Genomic DNA, 25218 nt, shown 5'->3' with positions numbered 1-25218 from the left:
GAAAACGAATAACTGCTTTTTTGTCCTCAGGGACTTTCATTCCTTGAATGGCTGTGATTTTGTCAGTGTCAGGTCGCACACCTTTTTCTGAAATTTGGTCTCCTAGGAACTTGAGTGGAGAAGCGCCAAAACAACATTTGGTTTGATTCAGCTTGAGGCCACAATCATGTACGCGTTGAAAGACTTGTCTCAGTCTCGAGACATGTTCTTCTGGTGTTGATGACCATATGATGACGTCATCTATGTAGACACGAACACCATCTCTTACCTCCGTTATCTGTTCCATAATGCGGTGGAATATTTCAGGCGCAGAGATAATTGCGAAAGGCATCCTGCTATAGCAAAATCTGCCAAAAGGTGTATTAAAGGTGCAGAACTCTCTGCTCGAGTCTTCCAACTGAATTTGCCAGAAACCTCGCAATGCATCTAACTTGGTGAAGATGCAAGCATTCACCATTTCGCCGGTGATTTCCTCTCCTTTCGGGATGGCATAGTGTTCCCTCATGATGTTCTCTTTGAGATCCTTGGGATCGATACATATCCGCAGATCATCTGACGGTTTCTTCACACAAACCATCAAACTGACCCAGTCAATCTGATTCGTGACTCTTGATATTATACCTTGTCATTGTAGCCTTTTGAATTCCAAATTCAACCTTTCTATTAGTGCAGCAGGAATTCTCCTTGGTGGATGTACTACAGGTTTAGCATCCAATCAAATCGAAGAGTGCCCATGCCTTTGCAGACATCTGTATATTGATCAAGGACTCCTTGGATATCCATTTGTAGATCAGGATGAGATGAAGTTGCAGTATAAATGCACTATATTAGGCGTAGCTCCTTGCAGGCCTGTGCACCTAAGAGTGACGATTTATCTGACTTAACAATCTCAAATCTTAGTTTTGTTTCAATATCCTTGTTGGAAACAACTAAATAGCACAATCCCATTGTCGAGATAGCATTGCCATTATAGTCTGTTAGTTTACAGGCACCTGAAAGAATTTTTGGAGGTCGCTTGAGCCTTGAGAGGTCGAGCTTGGATAACAAGATAGCTGAGCGCCTGTGTCCAATTTAAAATTGATTGGGCATTCATTTACTTTGAGCACTGTGCTCTATTCAGTATCTGAAGTAATGGAATTGATTGATTTGGTAGGCAAAGTTACTTCAGTGGAGTTTTCATTTTTTTCTACAAAGAATGTATTTTCCAGGGAGTAACTTTCTGAATCTTGCTCCAACTCTTTTTCTTTTGATTGTACACTTCGAACATTAATTTCCCTTGAAATCGTTTTGTAAGATTTAAATGCGAGTGTAGACGTGCACTGTGCAGCATAATGATTGAATCTGTACACTGTGAGCATTGTTTTCCTCTGGCAGGGGATTTTTTCTTAAAGTGGGAGGTTCCACACCTTGAACACGTCATTGCATTGACGTCATGACGCACAACACTTCTTCGTGCATGCGCAGATCAGTTTTTGGACGTATCGCATTTCTGAGCGAAGTGCGCATGTGCCGGGCTAGAATGCGTGCGTGCAAGATGACTGTCGCTCGAAACATGCATCTTCTTCATCTGCTTCTCTGCCTTTACACACTCTGCCTCATGGGGAATTTTCATGCCCTTTTCACAGAGAAAATACTCTTGGTACTGATTTTTTGATTGTTGATGAACCAGTCACAATTCTGTCGCGATTTCTAAAGTCAATTCTTTTTGCCTTAGTAATCTTTCCCTTAAATGTTCATCAGTAATGCCAAACACGATTTGGGCACGAATCATTGAATCATTAGTGCAGAAAAGTCACAGGATTGTGCTAGTAGCCTGAGATCTGTTACAAAGCTGTTAAAAGATTCATCTTTTCCTTGAAATCTCTTCTTAAATATGTAGCGTTCAAACGTTTCATTGGTTTGAATCTAACAATGGCTTTCAAAATTTCAAAGATTACTTCAAACTTTGTTTTGTCTTGACCCGCGGTGTATTGAATTGAATTGTAGATCTCTATCGCATCTGCACCAGCCAGTTAGTAGCAGAGCTCTTTTACGAGCATCTGTGACATTATTTAAGTCAGAAGTTTCTAAGTAAAGCTGAAATTGTTGTTTAAACAAATGGCAGTTTACATTTAAGTTACCGAAGGTGTCAAGGAGCTTGTGTTCTGTCCATCGAGCTGGGAATCATCTAAGTTTTTTCGGAAAGTGATACCTCTGTTGCCGAATAGCTGCAAAATTTGTTTCTGTTTCTCTAACTTTACTATTCTATTCTAGGTAGTTTACTGTAGCCAATCCTGGTACCATGTTATATTACTGGGACTAATAATATGTAACCTTATTGGTTGCTGTTGATGCAGATGGTCTGATGGTGCGATCCTGAAGAAACCACGAGTCTTCAACGTAAAATAAACTAATTTATTAAAATAACGATTGATTAGATCTGAGTTTGACACTCTACAGAACTAAATCTAGAAATCAAGTAATTAAATATGATTGTATTAACTGATTCACAACTATAAATACTAACTATACCGAGAGCTATCTATCATACACTACTGCTTACTAAACACCCCTGGGTTGAAAGAGACAAAGATCCTCTGGGAGCTGATACTTATAGGTGTATCTAGTGGTGCCCTCTAGTGGTAGTGTTACAGCTAGATGTTATAATCGACCCTTTACTTATACACACATATACATATCATTACAATAATAACCAGGTAATCCTGATTGACAAACCTAAATTCTGATGAGGGCAGCCCTGCTCTTCTTCAAAGTATGGGATCTTTTATATCCACCTGAGAAAGTTGAAAGAGTCTCACTTTAATGTGTCATTCAAAAGATGGCACCTCCGACAGTACAGCACTGCCTAAGTACTGTAGTGGTGTGCCAGTCTTAATTTTTTTTCTTGGACCAACAACTTTCTCAGTGGTGGGGGGTGTAGCCCAATGAGCCACAGCTGCCCCTATAAATTAAGTCCCTTTCTGTTACCGCCTTCGGCTCCACCTGTTGTCCTGGAAAGATGAAAGATGTGTCTGATCCCAGTTGTGGGAGAGGTCATCACTGAGATGATGGTGAGCAGCCAAAAACAAAAAGATGCCCAAGTGAGTTGGGATCCGGTGGTTGCAATATAAGGGTAACAATTCCAACCTACTCCATCTGAACCACATATTGGATCAGAAAGCCACCCAGCATCAACAAATGCCCCAAATTTCCAACTCTTACCTAGACTGTGGTTGCTCAGTTGGGCCTTGTCCCTGATCCATTCTTCAGTTGCCTCCAACTCCACCGCCGCCATTTTCCTTTCTCTAACCTTCCCCTCTATTATCTTGTCTTCTGTGTGTGTGCCCCTCTCTCAGGAATACAAACACTTCTTCCGTGGTTCGTTTTCCTCCAAACGATCGCGCACTCAAACCAGGTCCTGAGCTGTCGACTGAAACATCCCCCCCACCCCCAAGAGCCGCCCCCGGGGGGCTTGGCAATGGAAGCGGCTGCTGGGGGATGTGGGGCGGGAAGGCAGTCGGCGGGCGGCTGAGGGAAGAGAGGGAGGGAGAGAGCTGGCCGCGCCCTCTGCAGGTGAGCCGGAGAACTGAAGCACGAAGTAATAAGGAGGTGGAGAGGATGAAGGTGGTGGTGGAGGAAGGAGGAGGCACCGCAGCGACAGTCCCGGACTACCAGCGGCAGGCGCACTGACGCCAGCTTGCTGCACTTGGACTGAATCAGAGGGATATTATGACGCCAATAATGCAGAAAAAAATTATACAGTTGGACACAGCAAAACAATGCCGAGGGTGGGCTGGGCTGGGCTGGGGGGCTGCCGTCAGTGAAGAGCACAAGTAATTCAGAAACTTTGGGATTTGACACTCACCTCGATTGTCAACAAAATCTGTTCACTCTTGGTGCTATCTTGGACTGCAGGGACGATCTTAATAGGCAGACATGATGTGGAGTTGCCGGCGTTGGACTGGGGTGGGCACAGTAAGAAGTCTTACACCAGACTTCTTAAAGGGCAGTAGATGGGACCTGCAATAGCGTCCCTGCTGTTGTGAGCCTCTGTCCCAGGCGTGTCCGTTCAAACTGCCTCCCATATTATGTCTTGGTCCAGGCTTGTACGGTTTCCTGCAGGAATTGAGGGTTGACAGCCAGGACACTGCTCTGAGCAACCAAGGGACACAAATAATAGGGTCATTAAAATTGTGTTTTTTCTTTCAGCTCTGGCTGATTAGGGGCAAAATGCTGTGTGACCCAGACTTAAGAATTATCCAGCCGAATGAGGAAGAGTTTGTTTATTTCCCAATGGAGGCAAAGTTCCATGAAAAGAAATGAAAATCGCTTATTGTCACAAGTAGGCTTCAAATGAAGTTACTGTGAAAAGCCCCTGGTTGCCACATTCCGGCGCCTGTTCAGGAGGCTGGTAGATTGGACATATTCAGTGGCAGATGGCGGGAGTGAGGCGCACCATCAGAATACCGACGTTGCGTGATAGAACCTCCAGGAATACGTCCAACTAAAATTGGTCAGCTCACCCAAACTCTTCTGCGACTAACCTAGCCTGTTCAGCCACCCCCGTCTTGCTTGCTGACCTACATTGATTCATGGTACACCAACACTGCGATTTTAAAGTTCTCATCCTTGTGTTCAAATCATCTCATGGTCTCACCACCTTTATCTCTATAACGTCCTCCAACCTCAAACTCCCCACAGCCTCCAATTCTTGTGGAAGATCTCGCCAGTGGCCAATGGTAAGCGACCTCTGCCACTGGAAAACATGCCACGGGGTGGCTGGAAAATGCCACCCAGAGAGTCAGTGGAGCTGCAGCCATGGCCATCCTGACTGTCATGGTGGAGGCAGTAAAGGTCATTGCCAATGGAGAGATGGGGATGGCAAAGAGACCTGGCGACAGCATTTTATAGCTGACATCACTTGACACTCTACCCTCGTTCATGTCACTGATATATTAAATGTTGTGATCTGTACAATGCTCACTTGGAACCCTATTTCACCTATTGTCAGCACTAACTCATGGGTGCAATTCTTCAACCCCATTGCATTCTTGCTCGAGTGAAACAAGGCTGGTGAATAGCGGGAGAGGCCAAAAATGGGAACCACGCCAGAAGGCGATGCAACCGAACCGCTACCGTATGTAAAATCGGGATCTAGCCGTAGTGTGGCAGGAAACAAATTATCACCACTTAAGCCCTATTTCCATACAATTAACGGGAGCAACCCCATATCCAAAGCCCTCCCCTGATTCAGCGGCATCCCAGCAAGTGGTCACAGTGAGGGCGATTAGTCCTTTTTAAAAACGTGAATCTTGTGGAAGGACTCCTGCGGGGAGCCGAGGAGGTGAGTAGCCATCTTTGCTCACAGGCAAAGAGCCCTGGGGCACTGGGCTTACCGCCCCAGTGCTCGGCGGAGTGGGGATCCTTGGCTGGGGGGGGGGGCATCTTCTGGAGGAGTGGGCCGCCATAGGAAGGTCGAGCGGGCACCATGCCAACCCCTGAATCGTGTGTGCCCATTCCAGGGGCAACCTTTGTCCCTGCCCGTCTGCCCCATCTATGACCCATAACCCCTACGGACTGCCGAGGCCTCTCCAGGCGATTGATAATAGGCAATTGGCAATCGTGGTTAAGTGAGCACTTCATGCAACCCAAGTGGATTCCCGAGGGTGAGCAAGGCATGTAGCATGTGGGAATCATTGACTAGCATCCCAATCAGACGGTGATGCCTGGACACTGTGCCTGAACACTGCAGGAGGCAACAGCGCACATGCAACAGCCAACATCCAAACACCCAGGGGATGGAACACAGCTCTGGGGACATGTCCATATCCGGAGGGTAGGTGATTGCAATGGGGAGGGGACCAGTGCCCGATCCAGGTGACGTTATGTGCAGGTATCTGGGGTACAGAGTATGGAGTCCGTTGAGGGGTTGCACTGCGGCCGGGGGTGCATAGACAGAGCATTGGAAGGGGGGATCAATGGGGCAATGGAGCGTCCCGGGTTGGGGGCCACCACTGTTTGTCAGTCTAACACCCTCTCCCAATTCCTTACAGATATTGAACGATATGGACGGTATTTTGGACCCGGCAGAACAGGCCCTAGTGGTGCTGCTAGTTGGCTAGACGCCGAAGGGCAGCAGCAGCAGTGGCTGCAGATGCTCGATGCAGCAGCCTACGTGCAGGGACCAGGGTTCACCTTGGGATGGAGGGTAAGCTGGTTCGAGCCCCAGCTGCCCCTGCATCATCTGTCTCTGCCAGCCCTGGTGGCTGGCTCCCTGATGTGTGCACCATCTTGTCAGCATCCTCAGCGATGCTCCTCAGTAATTTGTCCATGCTCTGCAGTGCATTGGCAATGCCTACCTGCGACTGGGACAAGCTCCGCAGTGCATTGGTCATTCCCATCTACAGAACTTTATCAAGGTCAGCCTGGTACTGGGTGACATCCCCCAGCGAGTCGGATGTTCTGCCGAGATCCTCAGTCATGGCCGTCACTGACCACGCGATACCTTGGACACCTACACTAATGCTGCCAATGTCGTGCACCAGGCTCACCAATGCAGTCGCCATCCTAGCAGTGTTGGCCTCAGTGCCATGCATTGCTGGCTACATCACCTGCAACTATAGTCTCTGGGACTCCTCCAAGCGGCTATGGATCTGCTGGAGTGTCACTGACATCTCCTTATGAATGTCCCAGCCGCTCCCTATCATCTTCATTAGCTCTGGGTATACCTGTTCCATAGGCTCAGCATCTGGCTGAGACCCAGCTGGAACCTGGGACCCAACAGACCTTCGACTTCTGTCTCGCCTGGGCATTCCTGCTTCCACCTGATATAAATCTGCATCTGTGTGGTGCTCACCCAGATTGTGCCCCAGAAGTCTGTCACAGATTGGAAAACATTTTTGTTTCATGTAGACTACAGGGATTTCAACAAGGTTTTTGATAAAGTCCCACATGGCAAAATGGTCAGAAATATAAATGCCCATGTGATCCAGAGGAAGTGGGCAAGTTGAAGCCAAAATTGGATCAGCGACAGAAAGCAAAATATATTTGTTGAGATGTCTTCTTGTGACTGGAAAGTTGTTTCCATTGGACTTCTGCAAGGTTCAGTACAGCACTCGGTCCTTGCTTTTTTGTGGTATGTATCAGTGATTTAGCTTTAGATGTCAAATATAAATGTAAATATTGTTACAGTTCCAGAGGACGATAGGCTGCTCTCCCCTTTGAGAGCTGACTGGTAATGATTTAACCTGGGGGTCACCACACCTCAGGCGAGAAGCAAAGTTGATAAGGCAGGACCTTCATATCGAGAGCATGATTAAGAAATTTGCAGATTCTATGAAAATTGGTGTGTGGTTGATGCTGAGGAAGGAAGCTGTAGACTGCAGGAAGGTATCAATAGACTGGACATATGGGCAGAAGAATGGCAAATGGAATTCAATCCAGAGAAGGGTGAAAAAATGGATTTTGGGAAGGCAACAAGGTAAGATAATCTTAAAAAATTGTAACAGTCTGAAAAATGTAGAGGTAGAAAGGGACCTGGATTGCAGGACAGGTAGATAAGGGTCGGAATACTCCGGCCGTTGCGATTCCCTTTTCCTGCCTGCAGCATACCCTACCCACAGATTTCCTGAGTGTGTAAGAGTCCTTCCTGTCTATTCCCATTATTTCCCCTTTCTTCTACTTTGCCATTTTTATTTTGATCCATGGATGATTAATGGACATGTCTCTTTAAGGCAAGCAGCCTATGTCTTTAATTGAAGCAGAAGACACCAGAAATTTAAGGAGAGATTACCTGTGCGAGAGAGATGGGTTGGGATTCCATTTGATTGATTGGCTGGTGGCCAATGAATTGACTCAAAAGGCTGTGGTCTGCCCATAAATCGCTCTTGGATATGGACTTGAATTACTGTCACCTGCAAGGGTTTGAGTCAAGTGTTGGCAAGTGGGATTAGGCTAGGCAGCTTGACAGTTAATTATATTTTTATTCATTCACAGGATGTAGGTCGCTGGCTGGGCCAGCATTTATTTCCCAGCCCTAATTGCATTTTTAAGAATCAACTATATTGCTGTGGATCTGGAGTCACGTACAGACTTAAAGGGCATGAGTGAACCAGATGAGTTTTCACAACAATTGAAATGCAAATCGCTTATTGTCACAAGTAGGCTTCAAATGAAGTTACTGTGAAAAGCCCCTAGTCGCCACATTCCGGTGCCTGTTCGGGAGGCTGGTACGGGAATTGAACCCGCGCTGCTGGCCTGCCTTGGTCGGCTTTAAAAGCCAGTTATTTAGCCCTGTGCTAAACCAGCCCCAATTGACAATGGTTCATGGTCATCATTAGACTTCTAATTCCAAATTTGTACTGAATTTAAATTTCACCATGTGCTGTGGTGGAATTTGAACCCAAGTCCCCAGAGCATTACTCTGGGTCTCTGGATTACTCTCAGGCCACGAGTTTTAGGGCCGGTTTGCTATGGATTCAAATCCCATAATGGCTAGTAACTCTTGCAAGGGGCCAAAAGCAGCATTTGCACCAGACTTGGGTTCAAATCCCACCACAGCACATGGGAGAAATTTGAAACGGTGGTTTGGGGGGGGGCAGTTATCTCCGTTTGGGCGCGTTGGAAGAAGGCAGAATAGGTGGAAATGGAAAGGCTGATGGATGAGATCCTGAGGATGAATGGGAGGTATTTGGAGACTCCTGAGGCAGAGGCTGCAGATGGAGTTCGTATTACTGTCCACAGGGAAGGCGGCAGGGCAGCTACGGACGGCCCGAGGGGCAGTATATGAGTATGGTGAGAAGGTGAGCAGGATGCTGGCCCACCAGTTGAGAAAGCAAGAGGCGGTGAGGGAGATTGGCAGAGTAAAGGATGAGATGGGAAGGGTGGTGCTGGACCCAGAGGGGGGGGTGAACGTTGTGTTTAAGATATTTTATGGGGCATTATATGAGTCGGGGCTCCAGGCCCGGGGAGGGTGGGGGAGGGAATGCGGCGGTACTTGGATGGTTTGGAGTTTCCCAGGGGGACGAGGAGTTGGGGCGGGGATTGGGGCCCCCAATCAGCTGAGGGGGGTAGGGGGGTGGGGTGATGGAGAGAATGGGGCAATGCAGGCAGGAATGGGTTTCTGGTGGAGTTTTGTGAAAAGTTTGGGGGTGATTTGGGACCGCTGCTAGTGAGGGCATACAATGAGGCTAAGAGGGGGGAACTCCCCCATACATTATCACAGGCTTCCATCCCCCTGATATTGAAAAAGAACAAGGATCCAAAGCAATGTGGATCGTACTGCCCGATATCATTATTGAACATGAGTCACATGAAGGCCAGACCAGGTAAGGACGGCAGATTTCTTCCCTAAAGGATATTAGTGAACCAGATTGCTTTTTACGACAATTGACAATGGTTTCATGGTCACCTTTGGACTTTACATAGTGTCTGTCTCGACTGTCTCAGTACGTTCCAGAGTGTCTGACAGAACTTTCAAAGTATAGTCACTGACACAGCAGGCTATTTTTGCAAAGCAGAGTATGACAAACATCAATGAAATAATGACTAGATGATCTGGTTTTAGTTATGTTGGTTGAGAGATGAATACTGACCAGGACAATGGGGAACTGCATCCACCTTTCTACACTGCTATGGGATATTTTACACCCATCCGAAAGACATGAGTTTAATATCCCATCCAAAGAACAGCGTGATGCCACACTCAATGTTAAAAGCAAATTACTGTGGATGCTGGAATCTGAATCAGTTTTGACAAAGGATCATCCAGACTCAAAACGTTATGCATTGTATAGCACCAAATTTAACAACTAAATCAACTCAATGGCCCGTGCATAAACCGAACATGGGCCAGATTGTTTTCTAAAACTGAAAGTAAACTCAGAATTTTAATTAGCTCATGCCATTGTTTTATTATAGTGTTTCAAGCCCACTCCTGGGGCTATGACTTGGAAATTGCACTCAGTAATAGACCTAATTAAAAACAGGGTTCAATTTGTGGAACTGAAGCCATCTGACACCACTTCATATTCTTTTCTGTCACTACATTTAATAAGTTTTCAAAGTTACCAGAGCAAGAAACTTGAAGGTCCATTTTTGAGCAGAGCATTAAAATGTAACTGCCATATTTGAATGGATACATCAATCGACCCCGATGGCAAGTTACTATAATAAATACCATATCCTCACAAGAGACAAGTTACTTAAATTTTGCATTGGTCAAAATCTAGTACAGTCGGTCAAAATGACAGTGCTCCCGAGGTTTTTGTTCCTCTTCCAGTGTCTACCTATCATGATCCCGAACGCTTTTTTCAGGAGGGTCAGTAGGAGTATCACGGGGTTTGTGTGGGCGCAGAAGACCCCGAGGGTGAGGAGGGTGTTCCTGGAGCGGGGTAGGGAAGTGGGATTGGCACTGCCCAACCTGTGTGGGTACTACTGGGCTGCGAACGTGGCAACGATACGTAGGTGGGTGATGGAGAGGGAGGGAACGGCATGGAAGAGGATGGAGGCGGCGTCCTGTGTGGGTGCAGTGGAGGCGAAGGCTTCAGTTTGATCCCCGATACAGGGGAACCACCGGTTTGTACCAGGGAGGATGGACGGTTTTTGTGCTGGCACAGGGCAGGTATCAGGCGGATGGGGGACCTCTTCCTAGACAGGAAGTTTGCGACCTTAGAGAAGTTGGAGGGGAAGTGGGGTCTCCCCTATGGGAATACTTTCAGGTATATGCAGATTAGGGCATTTGTCAGGCGGCAGGTGGCGGAGTTTCCACTGTTGCCGCCATGGGGGGTTCAGGACAGGGTGCTGTCGGGGACATGGGTCGTGAGGGGAGGATCTCGGCAATCTACCAAGTGATGCAGGAGGGGGAGGAGGCCTCGGTGGAAGAGCTGAAAGAGAAGTGGGAGGAGGAGCTGCGAGAGGAGATCGATGAGGGGACGTGGCCGGATGCTTTGGGGAGGGTGAATTCCTCCTCCTTTTGCGCGAGGCTTAGTTTAACCCAACTAAAGGTGCTGCATAGGGCGCATATCACTGGGACAAGGCTGAGCTGGTTCTTTGGGGGAGAGGACAGGTGTGTCAGGTGTTCGGAGAGCCCAGCAATCCACACCCACATGTTCTGGGCGTGTCCGGCATTGGAGGGCTTTTGGAGGGGTGTTGCGGGGACCTTGTCACGGGTGGAGCCAGGTTTGGGGTTCGCAATTTTCAGGGTAGCACGGAGCCGGGAGTGCAGGAGGCAAAAGAGACCGGTACTCTGGCCTTTGCGTCCCTGGTAGTCCGGCGCAGGATTCTTTTACAGTGGAAGGATGCTAAGCTCCCGAGCGCGGAATCCTGGATCAACGACATGGATGGGTTTATCAAACTGGAGAGGGTCAAGTTTGTCCTATGGGGGGCAGCGCAAGGGTTCTTCCGGCGGTTGCAGCCGTTTCTAGACTTCCTGGCGAAGCATTAGGGGGTGGTCAACTTCAGCAGCAACCTGGGTTGGGTTGGGTGGGGGGATTACCTGTTTGCTATGGGGGATGGGTGTTTGGTTCCATGGTTTCATGTTCATTATTTTTGTTAATTTATTGCTTTTGTATTGTGGGGGGGGGGGGGGGGGGGGGTACTGTTTTTCTCTTGTTTTGTTGGTTAAAATTTGTTGAAAATTTGAATTTTAAAAGCAGCATGAGTCCCAGGTATTCCCGTATCACTGTGGATTGTACCTGCTAAATTTATACTTCACTCAGCAGTGAACACAGAGCCAGGAACTAAAACACTGCAAGATGAATGCATTAACAAATACAGCTAGGGGCTGGGGGAACAGTGGTGGTTTCTTTTTTGGCAAAATTGTTGCTGCCCTTTCATGCAGTTACTAGTTTCAGGAGTTTGCAGGCAACCATACTGACAATTATAAAAGGTTCAGGAGGCCCGAGAAGGTAAGCTAAATGTTATTTAATAAGCCAACACAAAGCAAAGGCCGCAGCAGGGCTTATAGTTCAAAGGTCCAACTCGGGGCTACCAATCACGCTGGTCCCAATCCGGGCCAGCTTTTATTAGGTAGGTTCACGAGCGCCCAGCTGGGTGGACCTCCGCCCATTAGCAGGGGCCCCATATTCCACGAGGCCCAAGGGTAGATCAATTGAGCTGACCCCATGGGCCTCGTTAGGGTTATTACATCTATCCCCCACAATGTCCAAAGGTTTCCCCAAAATGGATTGTTATGGGGATCTTCACCGTTTTTCCCATGGTTGTTCTTCTGGCAGCTGTGGGGCTGGGTCGATGGGTATGTATCATGTCAGGGAGCTTTTTGCGCAGAATTCTGAAGGGGTCCTGTGGGAGCCTGTCGCTGATTGCTACATCCTCCGAGGTCACTGAGGATTCTGTGAATGTAACTGATGTCGAGTCATTGCCATCCTGCTGAGCCGAGCATCAGTCCTTGGTGAGAAATCCTTCTTGGCTAAAGGGCAGCAGACAGGGTGGTCGAGGTATGGATTCATCCAGAGTGGCTTTCTCTTGGGTGGGTTCCTGTCCTTGTGGTGGTCCATGTGCTCTCGCCCAGTCTGCACTCTAGTCCTGAAAATATATGAAACTGGTCCCGTTTTCTGCACGATAGATCCTGGGACCCACTAGGCATCATCCCCAAAATTCCAAACGTGAACAGCGTCTCCTGGTTTAAAGCCACTGTTTGGTGAACATATTACCTCTTCTGGAGGTCCTGCTTCCTTTCCACCTTCCCACCAAGGCTCCGGAACACTAAACTCAGGCGGGTCTGGCAGTGTTTGCCCATCAGTAATTCTGCCAACACTACCCAGGTTGTGATGGGCGCGGTGTCGTTCGGTAATTGACCAAAAACCATGCCAGCTTAATTTCGATGGACCCTGTAGTGTTTCTTCATGCCTTCTTTAAATGTCTGGACTGCCCGCTCAGCCAGGCTGTTGAAGAATGGGTGGTATTGGGCCGTTAGTGTTATATTACTGTATTGTAATATAACTATTACTCTTGTCTTGCCGAGTTGTATTGAATTCTGATGAGAAATAGTTGAAGTCTTCCAGTTGATGACAAATTATTTATTGAGTAATATAATAATAATCTTGTGAGTTCTTTCACTTTAATACTTAACTAGTAAAACAAATAAGTAAATTGTGATTAAACTAACAATTCTGATAATACACTACACTCTAATCTGATCGCGTCTTCACTCTAGCTGTTCTCCACACACACTAACTGAAGAAAGAGCAGGAAACTCCTTTTATAGGTCCTGTTAGTGTTGCCATCTAGTGATCATCTGTCTACACTGACTTCATATTAAATAACATGTATGAACACATACAGCGATCACTACAGTTTGGACAAGTTTCACCACGTTGGTGCACATTAACGCCTGAAATTCCTCGCTGGTAAAGGAGGTACCATTGTCCATTACAAGTAACTCTGGAATCCCATAGGTGCTGAAGGGTTGGCACAAATTCTCAATGTGATTCATGAGACACGTCCATCCACTTTGAGTGGGCATTTATAAGTAACAGAAACATTGACCTCATGAAGTGCCCAGTAAAGTTGGCATGCAAGCACACCCAACGCTGTCCCTGTTGTAATGATGCGTATATAGTCAAGTTAGTGACCGGTTAGTTATTACCTCTCTGTGCAAATCAAACACTAGAGAGCGCCACCACTTCTCTATATTTAAGTCAGACCCTGAGGGAATTCTGGGTATAACAAGGAGTAGCATTAGGAGAAAGCATGGTGATAGCATTAGGGGAAGATTAGATTAGACAGAGTTAACAAGAGGTTAGATCATAGTGTATTTAGTGACTATTTATATTATTGAGTACTACTAGACAGATTCAATATTACTTAATTATTAACTGTAGCTCAGTAGAGTGCGCAAACTTCATTTAATTAATAGTTTTATAATAGATTTGTTTTGTTTCAATATTTTGATTGGTGGATCCTTTGACAACAACATATCGGATCATTCTGGAAGAAAAGACAAAGAACACAACAAAAGGACCAGAAGTGACTGCTGAAGCTAGTTAGATAGTTTAGTAAGGATTTAGTCAAAAAACTAACATCCAACTCGAAATTCGAAGAACAGACCTGTTACGGCGGGACATCAAAGAATCCAGGACTGATGGAGAAAGCTCACACTCCACGATAACTCCGGATCACCGGTAAACATGATGTTAACTGGTGAGTGTTCAAGCAGCAGTTTCAATTGTAACTGTCAGCTTCAAATTTAAGTGATGCGAGTAATGATGGTAAATGAGCTCTATTTCTAACAATGGCTGGTCCACAAGCCATAGAACTGTATAACTAATTTCAATTTGCTGCGGATCAAGATAAGACTACATATGATGTAGTGATAGAAAAGTTCTTTCTTCACTGCAAGATCCAGATTAATGAAACTTTTGAGCGTTTTGTCTTCAAATTAAGAATGCAAAATAATGGGGAATCGATTGCTTGCTTCATGACTGATCTCAAACTCTTAGCTCAAACATGCATTTTTTCCGTTTTAACTGATTCAATGATCAGGGATCAAATTGTATTTGGAATAATCAATGATAAGTTCATGGAATGTTTGCTGATATAGAAAGATCTCCAGCTTGAAAACACAATCGAAATGTGCCATATGCATCGATTATCCAAAAGTCAGTATAATGAAATAATCCTGCAAGAAAAGGGCGTGAAAACGAACCTTGAGGTAGAATGCATTAGGTCTGTGTCGCAGCTCAGAAAGATGCTCATTTTGGATGGCAGCCAACTTGTGCACATGCGTTCTAAGCCTACACATTCGCACTTCGGAAAAAGATGTGAGATGGATCTGCGCATGCGCAAAGAAGCTGTACACATGACGATGTAAACATGACATGTGGACACTGTGTACACGCCCACCCTCAAACAAAATGTCCAGCACGAGGAAAGATTTGCTCAAAACGTGGCAAACACAACCACTTTGCTGCTCAGTGCAGACCCACTCCTAAATTTAAATCTTCGAATTTAAATTCAAAGCAGATGAATGTTAGAAGTGTGGATTCAAAGGAATAAGGTTTTCAAGAAGACTCATTCTTCATAGGCATCATTGAGAAGGATAACGAAACCACAGAAATCTAATTTCCTCTCAAGATAGTTCATTCAATCAACATAGATATGGAATGGAACACAGTATTTCAAGTTAATAATTCTCAAATTAATTTTAAACTTGACACTGGAGCTTCTGAAAATTTGCTCAATAGGCTTGACCTTTCAAAGCTGAAGCAAACTCCAAAGATCAATAAATTAACTTGTCAATTGGGCGACTACAATGGCAATGCCATCACCTCAATGGATCTTGCTACTTGTTGGTTACCAATCATGACACTGCTATATCGCTAAGATTTGAGATTGTTGATTCAAACAAATCTTCACTCTTTCGTGCGCAAGCCTGTAAGGATCTACACTTTATTCAGAGGATTTATAGTGTGAGTTCATCTCGTCCACCTATTCAAGATGAGATGCAAGGAATTCTGGATAATTTTCCACATGTCTTCAAAGGCATTGGTACTCTTCCCTACTGATACAAAATTCAGTTACAGCCAGATGGCAAACCAGTGGTACATCCGCCAAGAAGTGTTCCTGCACCTCTTTGGGAGAGATTGAAGCTTGAACTTGTTAGAATGCAAAATCTAGGCATAATATCTAGAATTACAGAATGTGTAAAAAGTCCCTTCGGGGAATTAAGGCTATGCATTGATCCTAAAGATCTTAATAAAATTATTAAGAGAGAACACTAGCCTATACCCAAGAGAGAAGAAATCACAAGTGAGATGGCGAATGCTAAAATATTTTCCAAACCGGATGCCTCCAGAGGATTGTGGCAAATGCAGTTGGATGAATCCAGCAAAACGTTGTATACATTCAACACAGAATTTGGTAGGTACTGATTCAACAGGATGCCATTTGGAATTATCTCAGCATCAGATATTTTTCATCGAGTGATGGAACAGATGACAGAAGGAATTGAAGGTGGACGAGTGTATGTGGATGATATAATTGTTTGGTCATCGACTAGAGAAGAACACAATTCAAGATTGTTACAAATATTTTAAAGAGTACATAAATTTGGTTTGAAACCGAACAGAACCAAATGTAGTTTTGGTACCTCGACTCTGAAGTTCCTTGGAGACCAGATTTCAGAACATGGTATGCGACCTGACAATGACAAGATTGCTGCCATACAACAAATGAAAGTCCCAGAGGACAAAAAGGCCGTTTTAAGATTATCAGGTGTTGTGAATTTTCTAGGAAAGTTAATTCCCAACCTCTCATCCAGAACTACTTCTCTAAGAAATCTCATCAAAAATTCTGCCACGTTTGAATGGACTGACACTCATCAAAAAGAATGGCTCGATTTAAAGTCTCAACTGACTACTGCACCTCTTCTTTCGTTCTTTGACTCAGACAGAGACAAAAATCTCAATGGACGCAAGTCAAAGTGGAATTGGAGCAGTTCTATCACAGAAAGATGACAATTTGTTATGGTTACCAGTTGCCTATGCTTCCAGAGCAATGACGCTAACTGAACTTCGGTATGCACAAATAGAGAAGGAATGCTTTGGTTTACTGACGGGTGTTCTAAAGTTTCACGATTATGTTTATGGTCTTCCCACCTTTACAGTTGAAACTGACCAGACCACTTGTCCATATCATTCATAAGGATTTAAATGATATGACACCAACGTTACAGTGAATCCCGATGAAGGATCGTAGATACTACTTTTGACTTATAGATAATCCAGGCAAGGAATTGATAATTGCTGACGTGTTATTACATTCTGTTAATTCAGAAGAGCAACCACCTGAATTTATATAGCACATAGAAACTCAAGTGCAGCTTCGAGCTGAAACTCTACCTGCATCAGATGTCAAACTGAACCTCATCCGTCAAGAAACCAAGAAAGATTCAATGTTACAAAGAGTCATAGACCATCTAAACAAAAGGGCACTGTACCAAGTTTAGGAATATACAAGCTGAACTATCAGTTGTGGGTGGATTGTTACTTCGACTTGATCGGGTAGTAATACCTTTGTCTCTCCGACCCAAGGTTCTGAACTAGATACATGAAGTTCACCTTGGCATTTAAAAATGCAAGAGAAGAGCACGATAAGCTTGCATTGGCCAGGTATCAACCAAGACATCACTGATATGATACTCAAATGCAAAACATGTAAAAAATTCCAACCTGCACAATGCAAAGAAAAACTTCTACAGCATGCATTGGAAAAATCTCCATGGTGGAAAGTAAGAATTGATTTGTTTCATTGCAATGGTCATGATTGTGTGTTAATCATAGACTACTTTTCAAATTATCCTGAAGTCATCAAGTTGTCCGATTTAACTTCCAGATCTGTTATAAAAACTATGAAAGAAATCTTTGCCAGGCATGGTATTCTGAATGCTGTAATGTCTGACAATGGACCGTGCTTTGATAGTCATGAATGGGCTGAATTCACCAGAGAATAGAATTTCGCTCACATCAAATCAAGTCTGCACTATCCTTAATCAAATGGGAAATTTGAGAAAGGGGTTCACATCATGATGCAACTTCTTTACAAATCCTTTGATTCTCATGCTGAATCTTGCTTTATTCAACTACAGAGCAACTCCGCTTACCATGGATTTATCACCAGCACAATTGTTGATGAACAGGGAGTTAAGGACTACTGCACCGTCCATTAGACTACCTGATCCAGATCATCTACCAGTAATAAACCCGTAATAAACCACACGGCTTGTTTAGCACAGGGCTAAATTAGAACATAGAACATAGAACATAGAACATAGAACAGTACAGCACAGAACAGGCCCTTCGGCCCTCGATGTTGTGCCGAGCAATGATCACCCTACTTAAACCCACGTAACCCGTATACCCGTAACCCAACAATCCCCCCATTAACCTTACACTACAGGCAATTTTAGCATGGCCAATCCACCTAACCCGCACATCTTTGGACTGTGGGAGGAAACCGGAGCACCCGGAGGAAACCCACGCACACACGGGGAGGACGTGCAGACTCCACACAGACAGTGACCCAGCCGGGAATCGAACCTGGGACCCTGGAGCTGTGAAGCATTGATGCTAACCACCATGCTACCGTGAGGTGTTTGAAAACAGACCAAGGCAGGCCAGCAGCTCGATTCAATTCCCGTACCAGCCTCCCTGAACAGGCGTCGGAATGTGTCGACTAGGGGTTTTTCACAGTAACTTCATTTGAAGCCTACTTGTGACAATAAGCGGTTTTCATTTCATTTCATTTTTCAATAAAAAAGATACAATGTCAAAAGATAAACAACAACAGTACTCCAATCAACATGCAACTACACTGGAAATACTGATTCCAGGAGACCAAGCCACAATCTGTAGCCATCTAAGATGGCCACCTGCAAAGGACCATGGGAATTATGGCCAACCCAGGACTCAGACAGACACAGAGCCTACATGTATCTGAAACACAGGTAACCGGACCTGATCGAAACCCCCGCTCGTTTGCATTTTAATGGCCCATTTTCCCAGGACAATAGAACTCCAATCAGCAACCGGTACAGCCACAGACTGATTGGCGCCACGCCCCTTACTCAGAAACCACAACTGCCAAGGTCAATAACTGATAAGGACCCGCCCAGCCACCAAGGCACCCGTCCCTTTATTGGCCAAAATCAAAGACAGTGATCAGAGCCCAGCGTAACTATTGGGTCCAAGGTTAAGGACCGTGAAAAGAGTGCAAAATCCCATAGGGATAAAAGAGGACACAGCCATGTGTTCTGTCTCTTTTGGATCCGGCCTGTGCCAACCCAATCATACCAGGAACAGCCAGTTAAGTTCAAGACCAACGATCGCTGCCTGATGGATGAGCCCAGCAGAGACAGAGCCACTTTCTTTGAACCAGCCAAGTGAAATCTAGATAAAGGCCTTATCCATTTGCACATTGCTGGTTGCCCTGAAGTTAAGTATAGGTTATTGTGGCTGATAGGTGTAGTTTAACTCATAGTAGATATTGTGTTTGCATGTTGAGATAACTATTGTGTATGTAAATAAACCATCTATTGAACTAACTAACTGGTTGTGTGGTTGTTTGATCGATATAAGGGAAGGCTTGTGGTTCACCAACATTATTAATAGAGCAACAGATCAAAATACCTGATGGAGGATGGTCTGCCTCTGCAAAAGTTATTCGTCAAGCAGCACCATGCCCTATGTCATTCAAACAAATGAAGGATCAATTGTTCGACATAATCGACAAGCACATTTGAAACTCAAACAGTCTCACAAGATCTTTCCAGATTTACAACACCGTGAAAGTATTTTCAACAATACAATGATATCTTCCAAAGTTAGTGAAGATTCACAGAAGACGTTAAAATCTTTTTGATCTCCTCTTCACGATTTAAGAAGGTCAACCAGGAATTGAAGGAAGCCGGACAGACTCAATTAGTGAATCATACCTGTTGAACTTTTTCGTTATTGATTTTTCACTACATGTTCATATACATATCATGTATTGTACCAATATTATTCATTTTTTCCTTTGTAAACAGAACAGAAATATTTTTTAAAAGGGGGATGTAATGATATGTATAAGTCAGGTTAGTATGGGTTAATTATTACATCTCTGTGTAAATCAAACACTAGAGGACACCGCCACTTATCTGTATTTAAGTCAGACCCTGAGGGAATTCTAGGTATAACAAGGAGTAGCATTAGGAGAAGATTAGATTAGACAGCGTTAACACAGGGTTAGATCATAGTGTAGCTAGTGAGTATTTAGATTATTGAGTACTGCTGGACAGATTCAATGTTACTTAATTATTAACTGTAGCTCAGTAGAGTGTGTGAACTTCATTTAATTAATAGTTTTATAATAGATTTGTTTTGTTTCAATATTTTGATTGGTGGATTCTTTGTCAACAACACATCGGATCATTCCGGAAGAAAAGACAAAGCACACAACATATTACCACGAATGGTAATATAAAACCTGCCACTCCCAAGGGTGGAGCGGGACTGAATGAGGGAACTTCTGGTGTTCCTGGCAACCTGCACATTGCTGCATCATTCGCTTGGTGTCTCCATCGAGCCCTGGCCACCATTCTTAGCTCCTTGCAAACATCATCATTTGGTAACACCAGGGTGTCCGCTATGCAAATCTTGCTAATATGCACTGGGCTGGCTGTGGGATGACCAGGTGGGCCCCCCACAGGAGGATGCCATTTTCCACATTGAGTTTCTGCTGTATTGCCAGATAGGCCCACAGTTCCGCTGCGGGTTTCCCTTTTGGTCAGCCAGGTAGGATGACGTGGCGCAATTTTGTCAGCGTAGGGTCCCTTTGGGTCCATGTATGGATTTGTGAGGTCGTCACAGGTAGGATATCCATGAAATTCAGTGTCAGTATGAGTTTGCCCGCTACTGGCGGGGACGGGTGCTTACAGGCAGCAGGAGCTGGCCTAGGGCATCTGCATGTGCGATCTGTGCTCCTGGGCAATGTTTAAAGGTGTACTTGTATGTCACCAACATTGGATTCTGGCTCAAAGATGGCGACTTTAATTTCTGCCCTACACAAAAATTTTGAACTGACTGGGATCATCAGTGATTTTTGTTTTTACTGCATAGAAAAACAATTGTGGGTTTGTTAATTGGAGCTTTTCCTATTGGTTATAAGTGGTTAGCACTGTTGCTTCACAGTGCCAGGGTCCCAGGTTTTATTCCTGGTTTGGGTCACTGTCTGTGTGGAGTCTGCATGTTCTCCCCGTGTCTGCGTGGATTTCCGCCGGGTGCTCCGGTTTCCTCCCACAAGTCCCGAAAGACGTGCTGTTAGGTAATTTGGGCATTCTGAATTCTTGCTCAGTGTAACCGAACAGGAGCCGGAATATGATGACTAGGGGCTTTTCACAGTAACTTCATTGCAGTGTTAATGTAAGCCTACTTGTGACAATAAAGATTATTATTATTTGCATAATTGGCTTAGGTATTGTTCCAGAAGGTTCCAATGTCAAACGTTACAGGTCGCTACCCTGGGCCGTGTCAGAGTCAGATCTCTGACACAATTTCTGAATGGATTACTGGCCAGGGAGCACGCTTACCATTCAATTAAGGGTGGCAGGCGGGCTCTCTAGGCTGGCGAGCCAATAGGAGATTGTTTCATGCACTCTGTGGACTGCAAAACAGGTGGGGAAAACTGAGCGTCTGGGTTTCAAGCCAGCTATCTTCAAGTTAAGTTGCTCTCTGGGGGCTACACCACCACCTTGTGGCCGATGATGGCAGTGCAGTGCGGCTGCACAACACAGGGGCACACACACAGGTTGCTGCAAGAGGAGAGCACAGCCAATCATAGCTGGAAAGAAATGGGACATATAGTGAGCCAGTGAAATATCTGTTTCAACTGTGGCAATCCAGTTGAAAAGATGATCAGTTACCCTGATTAGTCCCCATGAACTTACACTAAATGGGTAGCATGATGATATTGAATTTAATGGAATTCATTGCATACACAATCAGAACAACCCAACTTAAGTTTTGTTTTGTTATATTTACACTTGCCCACAAGTTGCAACTCATAGAGGCCTAGAAATTCCATTGGTTATTAGTTTCTTCTTAATAAGCCGGTATATTGTTATTTGTCACCGCAAAAACTATTTTAAGCACTCAGGCAACAAGTTTTTAAAAAATATTCCCAAGAATTTGCCATGCGCCGATTCCATTTTCTCCTCGACGCCCGATTCTCCGCTACATCGGGAATTCCGTTACCGGCAGTTGGCATGAGAGAATCCTGGCCCAAGTATTTAAATACAGATAAAATTAAGGGCATGTTCAACTGTTTATTTACCTTGGAGCTCTTACACCACGGTTAGAACAAGCAACTTTCCAATGACATATTATAGAACATAGCTCATGTGTCAGGGGTATGCGCCATTAAGTCAATGGATGTCATATAAGACGGAATACCTGCTGCTCATCTTGTTTATAATGGCAAGTTTAGGGTTTGATTCATGGTTTTGTTTAGTTAAAGGTTTATTATCACACTATTTGGTTTCTCTAATGGTTTGGGAGTGTGATGATTGTTCTGGAGATAAATAGGAGTGGGAGGGATTTCCTGCGTTGACAGTAATCAAAGACCTTTTTGTCTTTGGCTATTTTCATTATGTAATGGATCCTCTTGGCTTTCCTATTTTTTCCATTCAATTTACCTACACTTTATAAAGTGTTCCTGTGCTCAGGCAGTCAGGGTGGTACTAGGATTTACGAAAGGTGAATCAAGTTTGACAAATTTGCTTGAATTCTTTGAAGAGTAGATAGATGCAAACCTGTAGATGTCATGTATTTAGATTTCCAAAAGGCATTTGACAAGGTGTTGCATAAGAGGTTGATGCATAAAGTAAAAGCCAATAGAATTGGAGACATAGATTGAAAACTGGCTGTCACATAGAAAACAAGAGTTGGAATAAATGGGTCCTTATCAGAGTGAAAGATATAACTAGTGGAGTACCACAGGGATCAGTTCTCCTCCCACAATTTTTCACCATTTACATTAATGACCTGGAGGAAGGAACAGAATGTAAGATTTCCAAATTTGCCAATGATCCGAAAATATGTGGATGGCCATGTTGTGATGAGGACATTGTGATTCTGCAAGCGGATATAGATAGATTAGCTGACTGGGCGAAAACCTGGCAAATGGAGTTTAATGTGGGGAAATGTGAGGTCATGCGCTTTGGTAGGAGGAATCAAAAGGCAGATTATTATCTAAATGGAGAGGGACTGCACGTAAGTGAAGTATAGAGGGATCTAGGTGTTCTAGTGCATGAATCACAAAAAGCTAGCAGGCAGGTCAACAAGCAGTTAAGAAGGCAAACGGCATTTTGGCCTTTATTGCAAAGGAGTTGGAGTTTAAAAATAGGGAGGTTTTCTTGCAATTGTAAAGAGTGTTTGTAGGCCTCGCCTGGAATACTGCTTACAGTTTTGGTCCCCTTACCTAAAAAAAAGGATACAGTAACATTGGAGGCAGTGCAAAGGAGATTCACCAGGCTAATTCCTGGATTGAGACGGTTGTCCTCTCAAGAGAGACTAAATAGTCTGGGTCTGTATTCCTTTTTAATTTAGAAGAGGGAGGGGTGACCTTATTGAAACATATAAGATCCTGAGGCAGCTTGACAGGGATAAGGGTGAGATGTTTTCACTAGTGGGAGAGTCTCAAATAAAGTGACAAAGCTACAAGATAAAGGACCATTCGAGTAAAACTGAGATGCATAGAAATTTCTTCTTGCAGAGGGTGGTGAATCTCTGGAAGATTTCAGGGCCACGTGTCAGGGCATCCAAGGCTTGAGGCACACTGTGCTGTCCATGGCTGAGGCACAGGACAGGAGGGCGCAATCACAGGCAGACATGTCTGGGCGCAGATGGACATTGATGGAGGCTGGTTTGTTAGAAGTATTTAAAGTGGAGATGGATGAATATTTGATAGATCGGTGAATAGAGAGCTATGTGGAAATGACACAGAAAAGGAGTTGAGGTCGACAGAGATCAGCCATGATCTTATTGAATGGCAAGGCAGGCTTGAAGGGCCTGGTGGCCTACTCCTGCTTCTAATTCTTACATCTGGGTTTGTGTCTCATCCAAAAACAGCACCTCTTACAGCACAGCATTCCCTTTGGATGGCACTGGAGTGTCAGCTTAGATTTTGTGCTGAAATCTCTGGTGTGGAATTTAAGCTCATACCTTTCTGACTCATTGGCAAGAGTGGGACCACAAGTCAAGCTACAAGCTACCTTCTTGAACCACTGCGGTCCCTGTAGCTATACCCACAGTGTTGTTAGGGAGTGAGTTCCAGGATTTTGATCCAACGACTCTGTGAAAGAACAGCAGTATATTTCCAACTCAAGATGGTGTGTGGCTCAGAGCGAACTTGCAGGGGGTGGTGTTCCCATGCCTCTGTTCAATTCACATTAAGCAAGCTGAGAAGGGTCTATGTGGCAGATTGATAGGGTATATCCACCTAAATTCGGTGAATGGGATTAAAAATGGTCAAAAACATTTTTCTTGAATTCAGCTGTGCCAATATCTAAACCTATAATTGACAGAATATTTTCTACTTTGGGCAAAGGAACATTTTTGAGTTCTTCTGAGAATTTACAACTCACTAATTAATGCAAAGAGAAGAGGTTTTGTAGCGCAGCGGGTAGCATCCTTGCCTTTGAGCCAGAAGTTCCATGTTCAAGTAATGGAGCCAAACAGGTTGGATGTGTTAACCTGCAAAATCCTTCCAAACACATCAATGGCTGCCGATTAGAGCAGGAGAGACTCCTGGCCAGCCACACTTGAGTGGTGCCTCTCAATTTATAAGCCTCTAGCAAAGTACTAGCGACCGTTCCAGGAATATACCTGACTATGGAAACAGATGAAAGTGTCCCTTAGTGCACCGTTAGGTGTGGGAAGAGAATTCAAATTAATGCAAAAGTGTGACAAAAACACCACAAGAGGAAATAATATTCTGTAGACAGGAAATGTGCACAAATGTATTATAGATATATTTCACAGCAACATTATCGGGTAGAGGAAAGGAAGCAATACCAAACCTGAAAATGTTTTGTGCTGCTATTGGTTGTGTAAACAGGAAAGTGGTTCATACAGAATTCTAGCTTGATGAACATTAAAAAGTAACTGCTGCCAATGGAAACTTGCATTTTCTATGATCATGCATGTACTCGGAGCTATTCATATTTTAACTCAATCTGTAGATAAATTGCTTCAGGGTAGAACTTCAGGATGGAATGTTTTCTGGCGATAAAGAAGAGCAAACTGGGTGATGGAACCATCAATTCAGCGAACACGTGTAGTTGGATCTGAACAGAGGCTTTAATACACTTACAATAGAGCCAGCCTATTCGTCGTTGAACTTCAGGTGAAATGGCAGGCTGGCTCTAAGGCACTGATCTTTATACATCGGTCCCAAGGGGGAGGAGTCCTGGGCGGAGCCAAGGGAGGAGCCCAATACAAACTCTCACGTACTCCCAGAGCGACTCCCCCTGGTGGTCGGATAGTGCAACTGCACTTACAATGGGTAGATAACGAACATATATACATGGAGTGATATTGGCAACTATATATAGTGTGAATCACATTCACCACACTGGGCATCATTTTATAAAGTTTGTAAAAGGAAATTCTCCTCATAAATTCAGTTTTTACTATGCCATATCAATTGAAAAATACAGGGTGTGAGTGAGGAAGCTTTCCGCCA

At 44.5% G+C, this 25218-nt stretch overlaps 1 protein-coding gene across 6 annotated transcripts in view; it reads right to left on the bottom strand.

The window, feature by feature from the left end:
* LOC119971381 (centrosomal protein of 72 kDa-like) overlaps positions 1 to 3665 on the bottom strand; it is a 179775-nt gene extending 176110 nt beyond the window's left edge. For all 6 annotated transcript variants that reach the window (XM_038806830.1, XM_038806831.1, XM_038806833.1 and 3 more), the window contains exon 1: positions 3202 to 3665. In XM_038806830.1, coding sequence (XP_038662758.1) covers positions 3202 to 3274 — 73 coding nt within the window. In that variant the 5' untranslated portion in view covers positions 3275 to 3665. The remainder of the gene's footprint in view (positions 1 to 3201) is intronic.
* Positions 3666 to 25218: the final 21553 nt, after the last annotated feature.

The sequence above is a fragment of the Scyliorhinus canicula genome, chromosome 9 (assembly GCF_902713615.1).
Source record: "Scyliorhinus canicula chromosome 9, sScyCan1.1, whole genome shotgun sequence".
Lineage (NCBI taxonomy): Eukaryota > Metazoa > Chordata > Chondrichthyes > Carcharhiniformes > Scyliorhinidae > Scyliorhinus > Scyliorhinus canicula.
The sequence above is the reverse complement of the archived record's forward strand: the minus strand, read 5'-3'. Positions and strand labels throughout refer to the sequence as shown.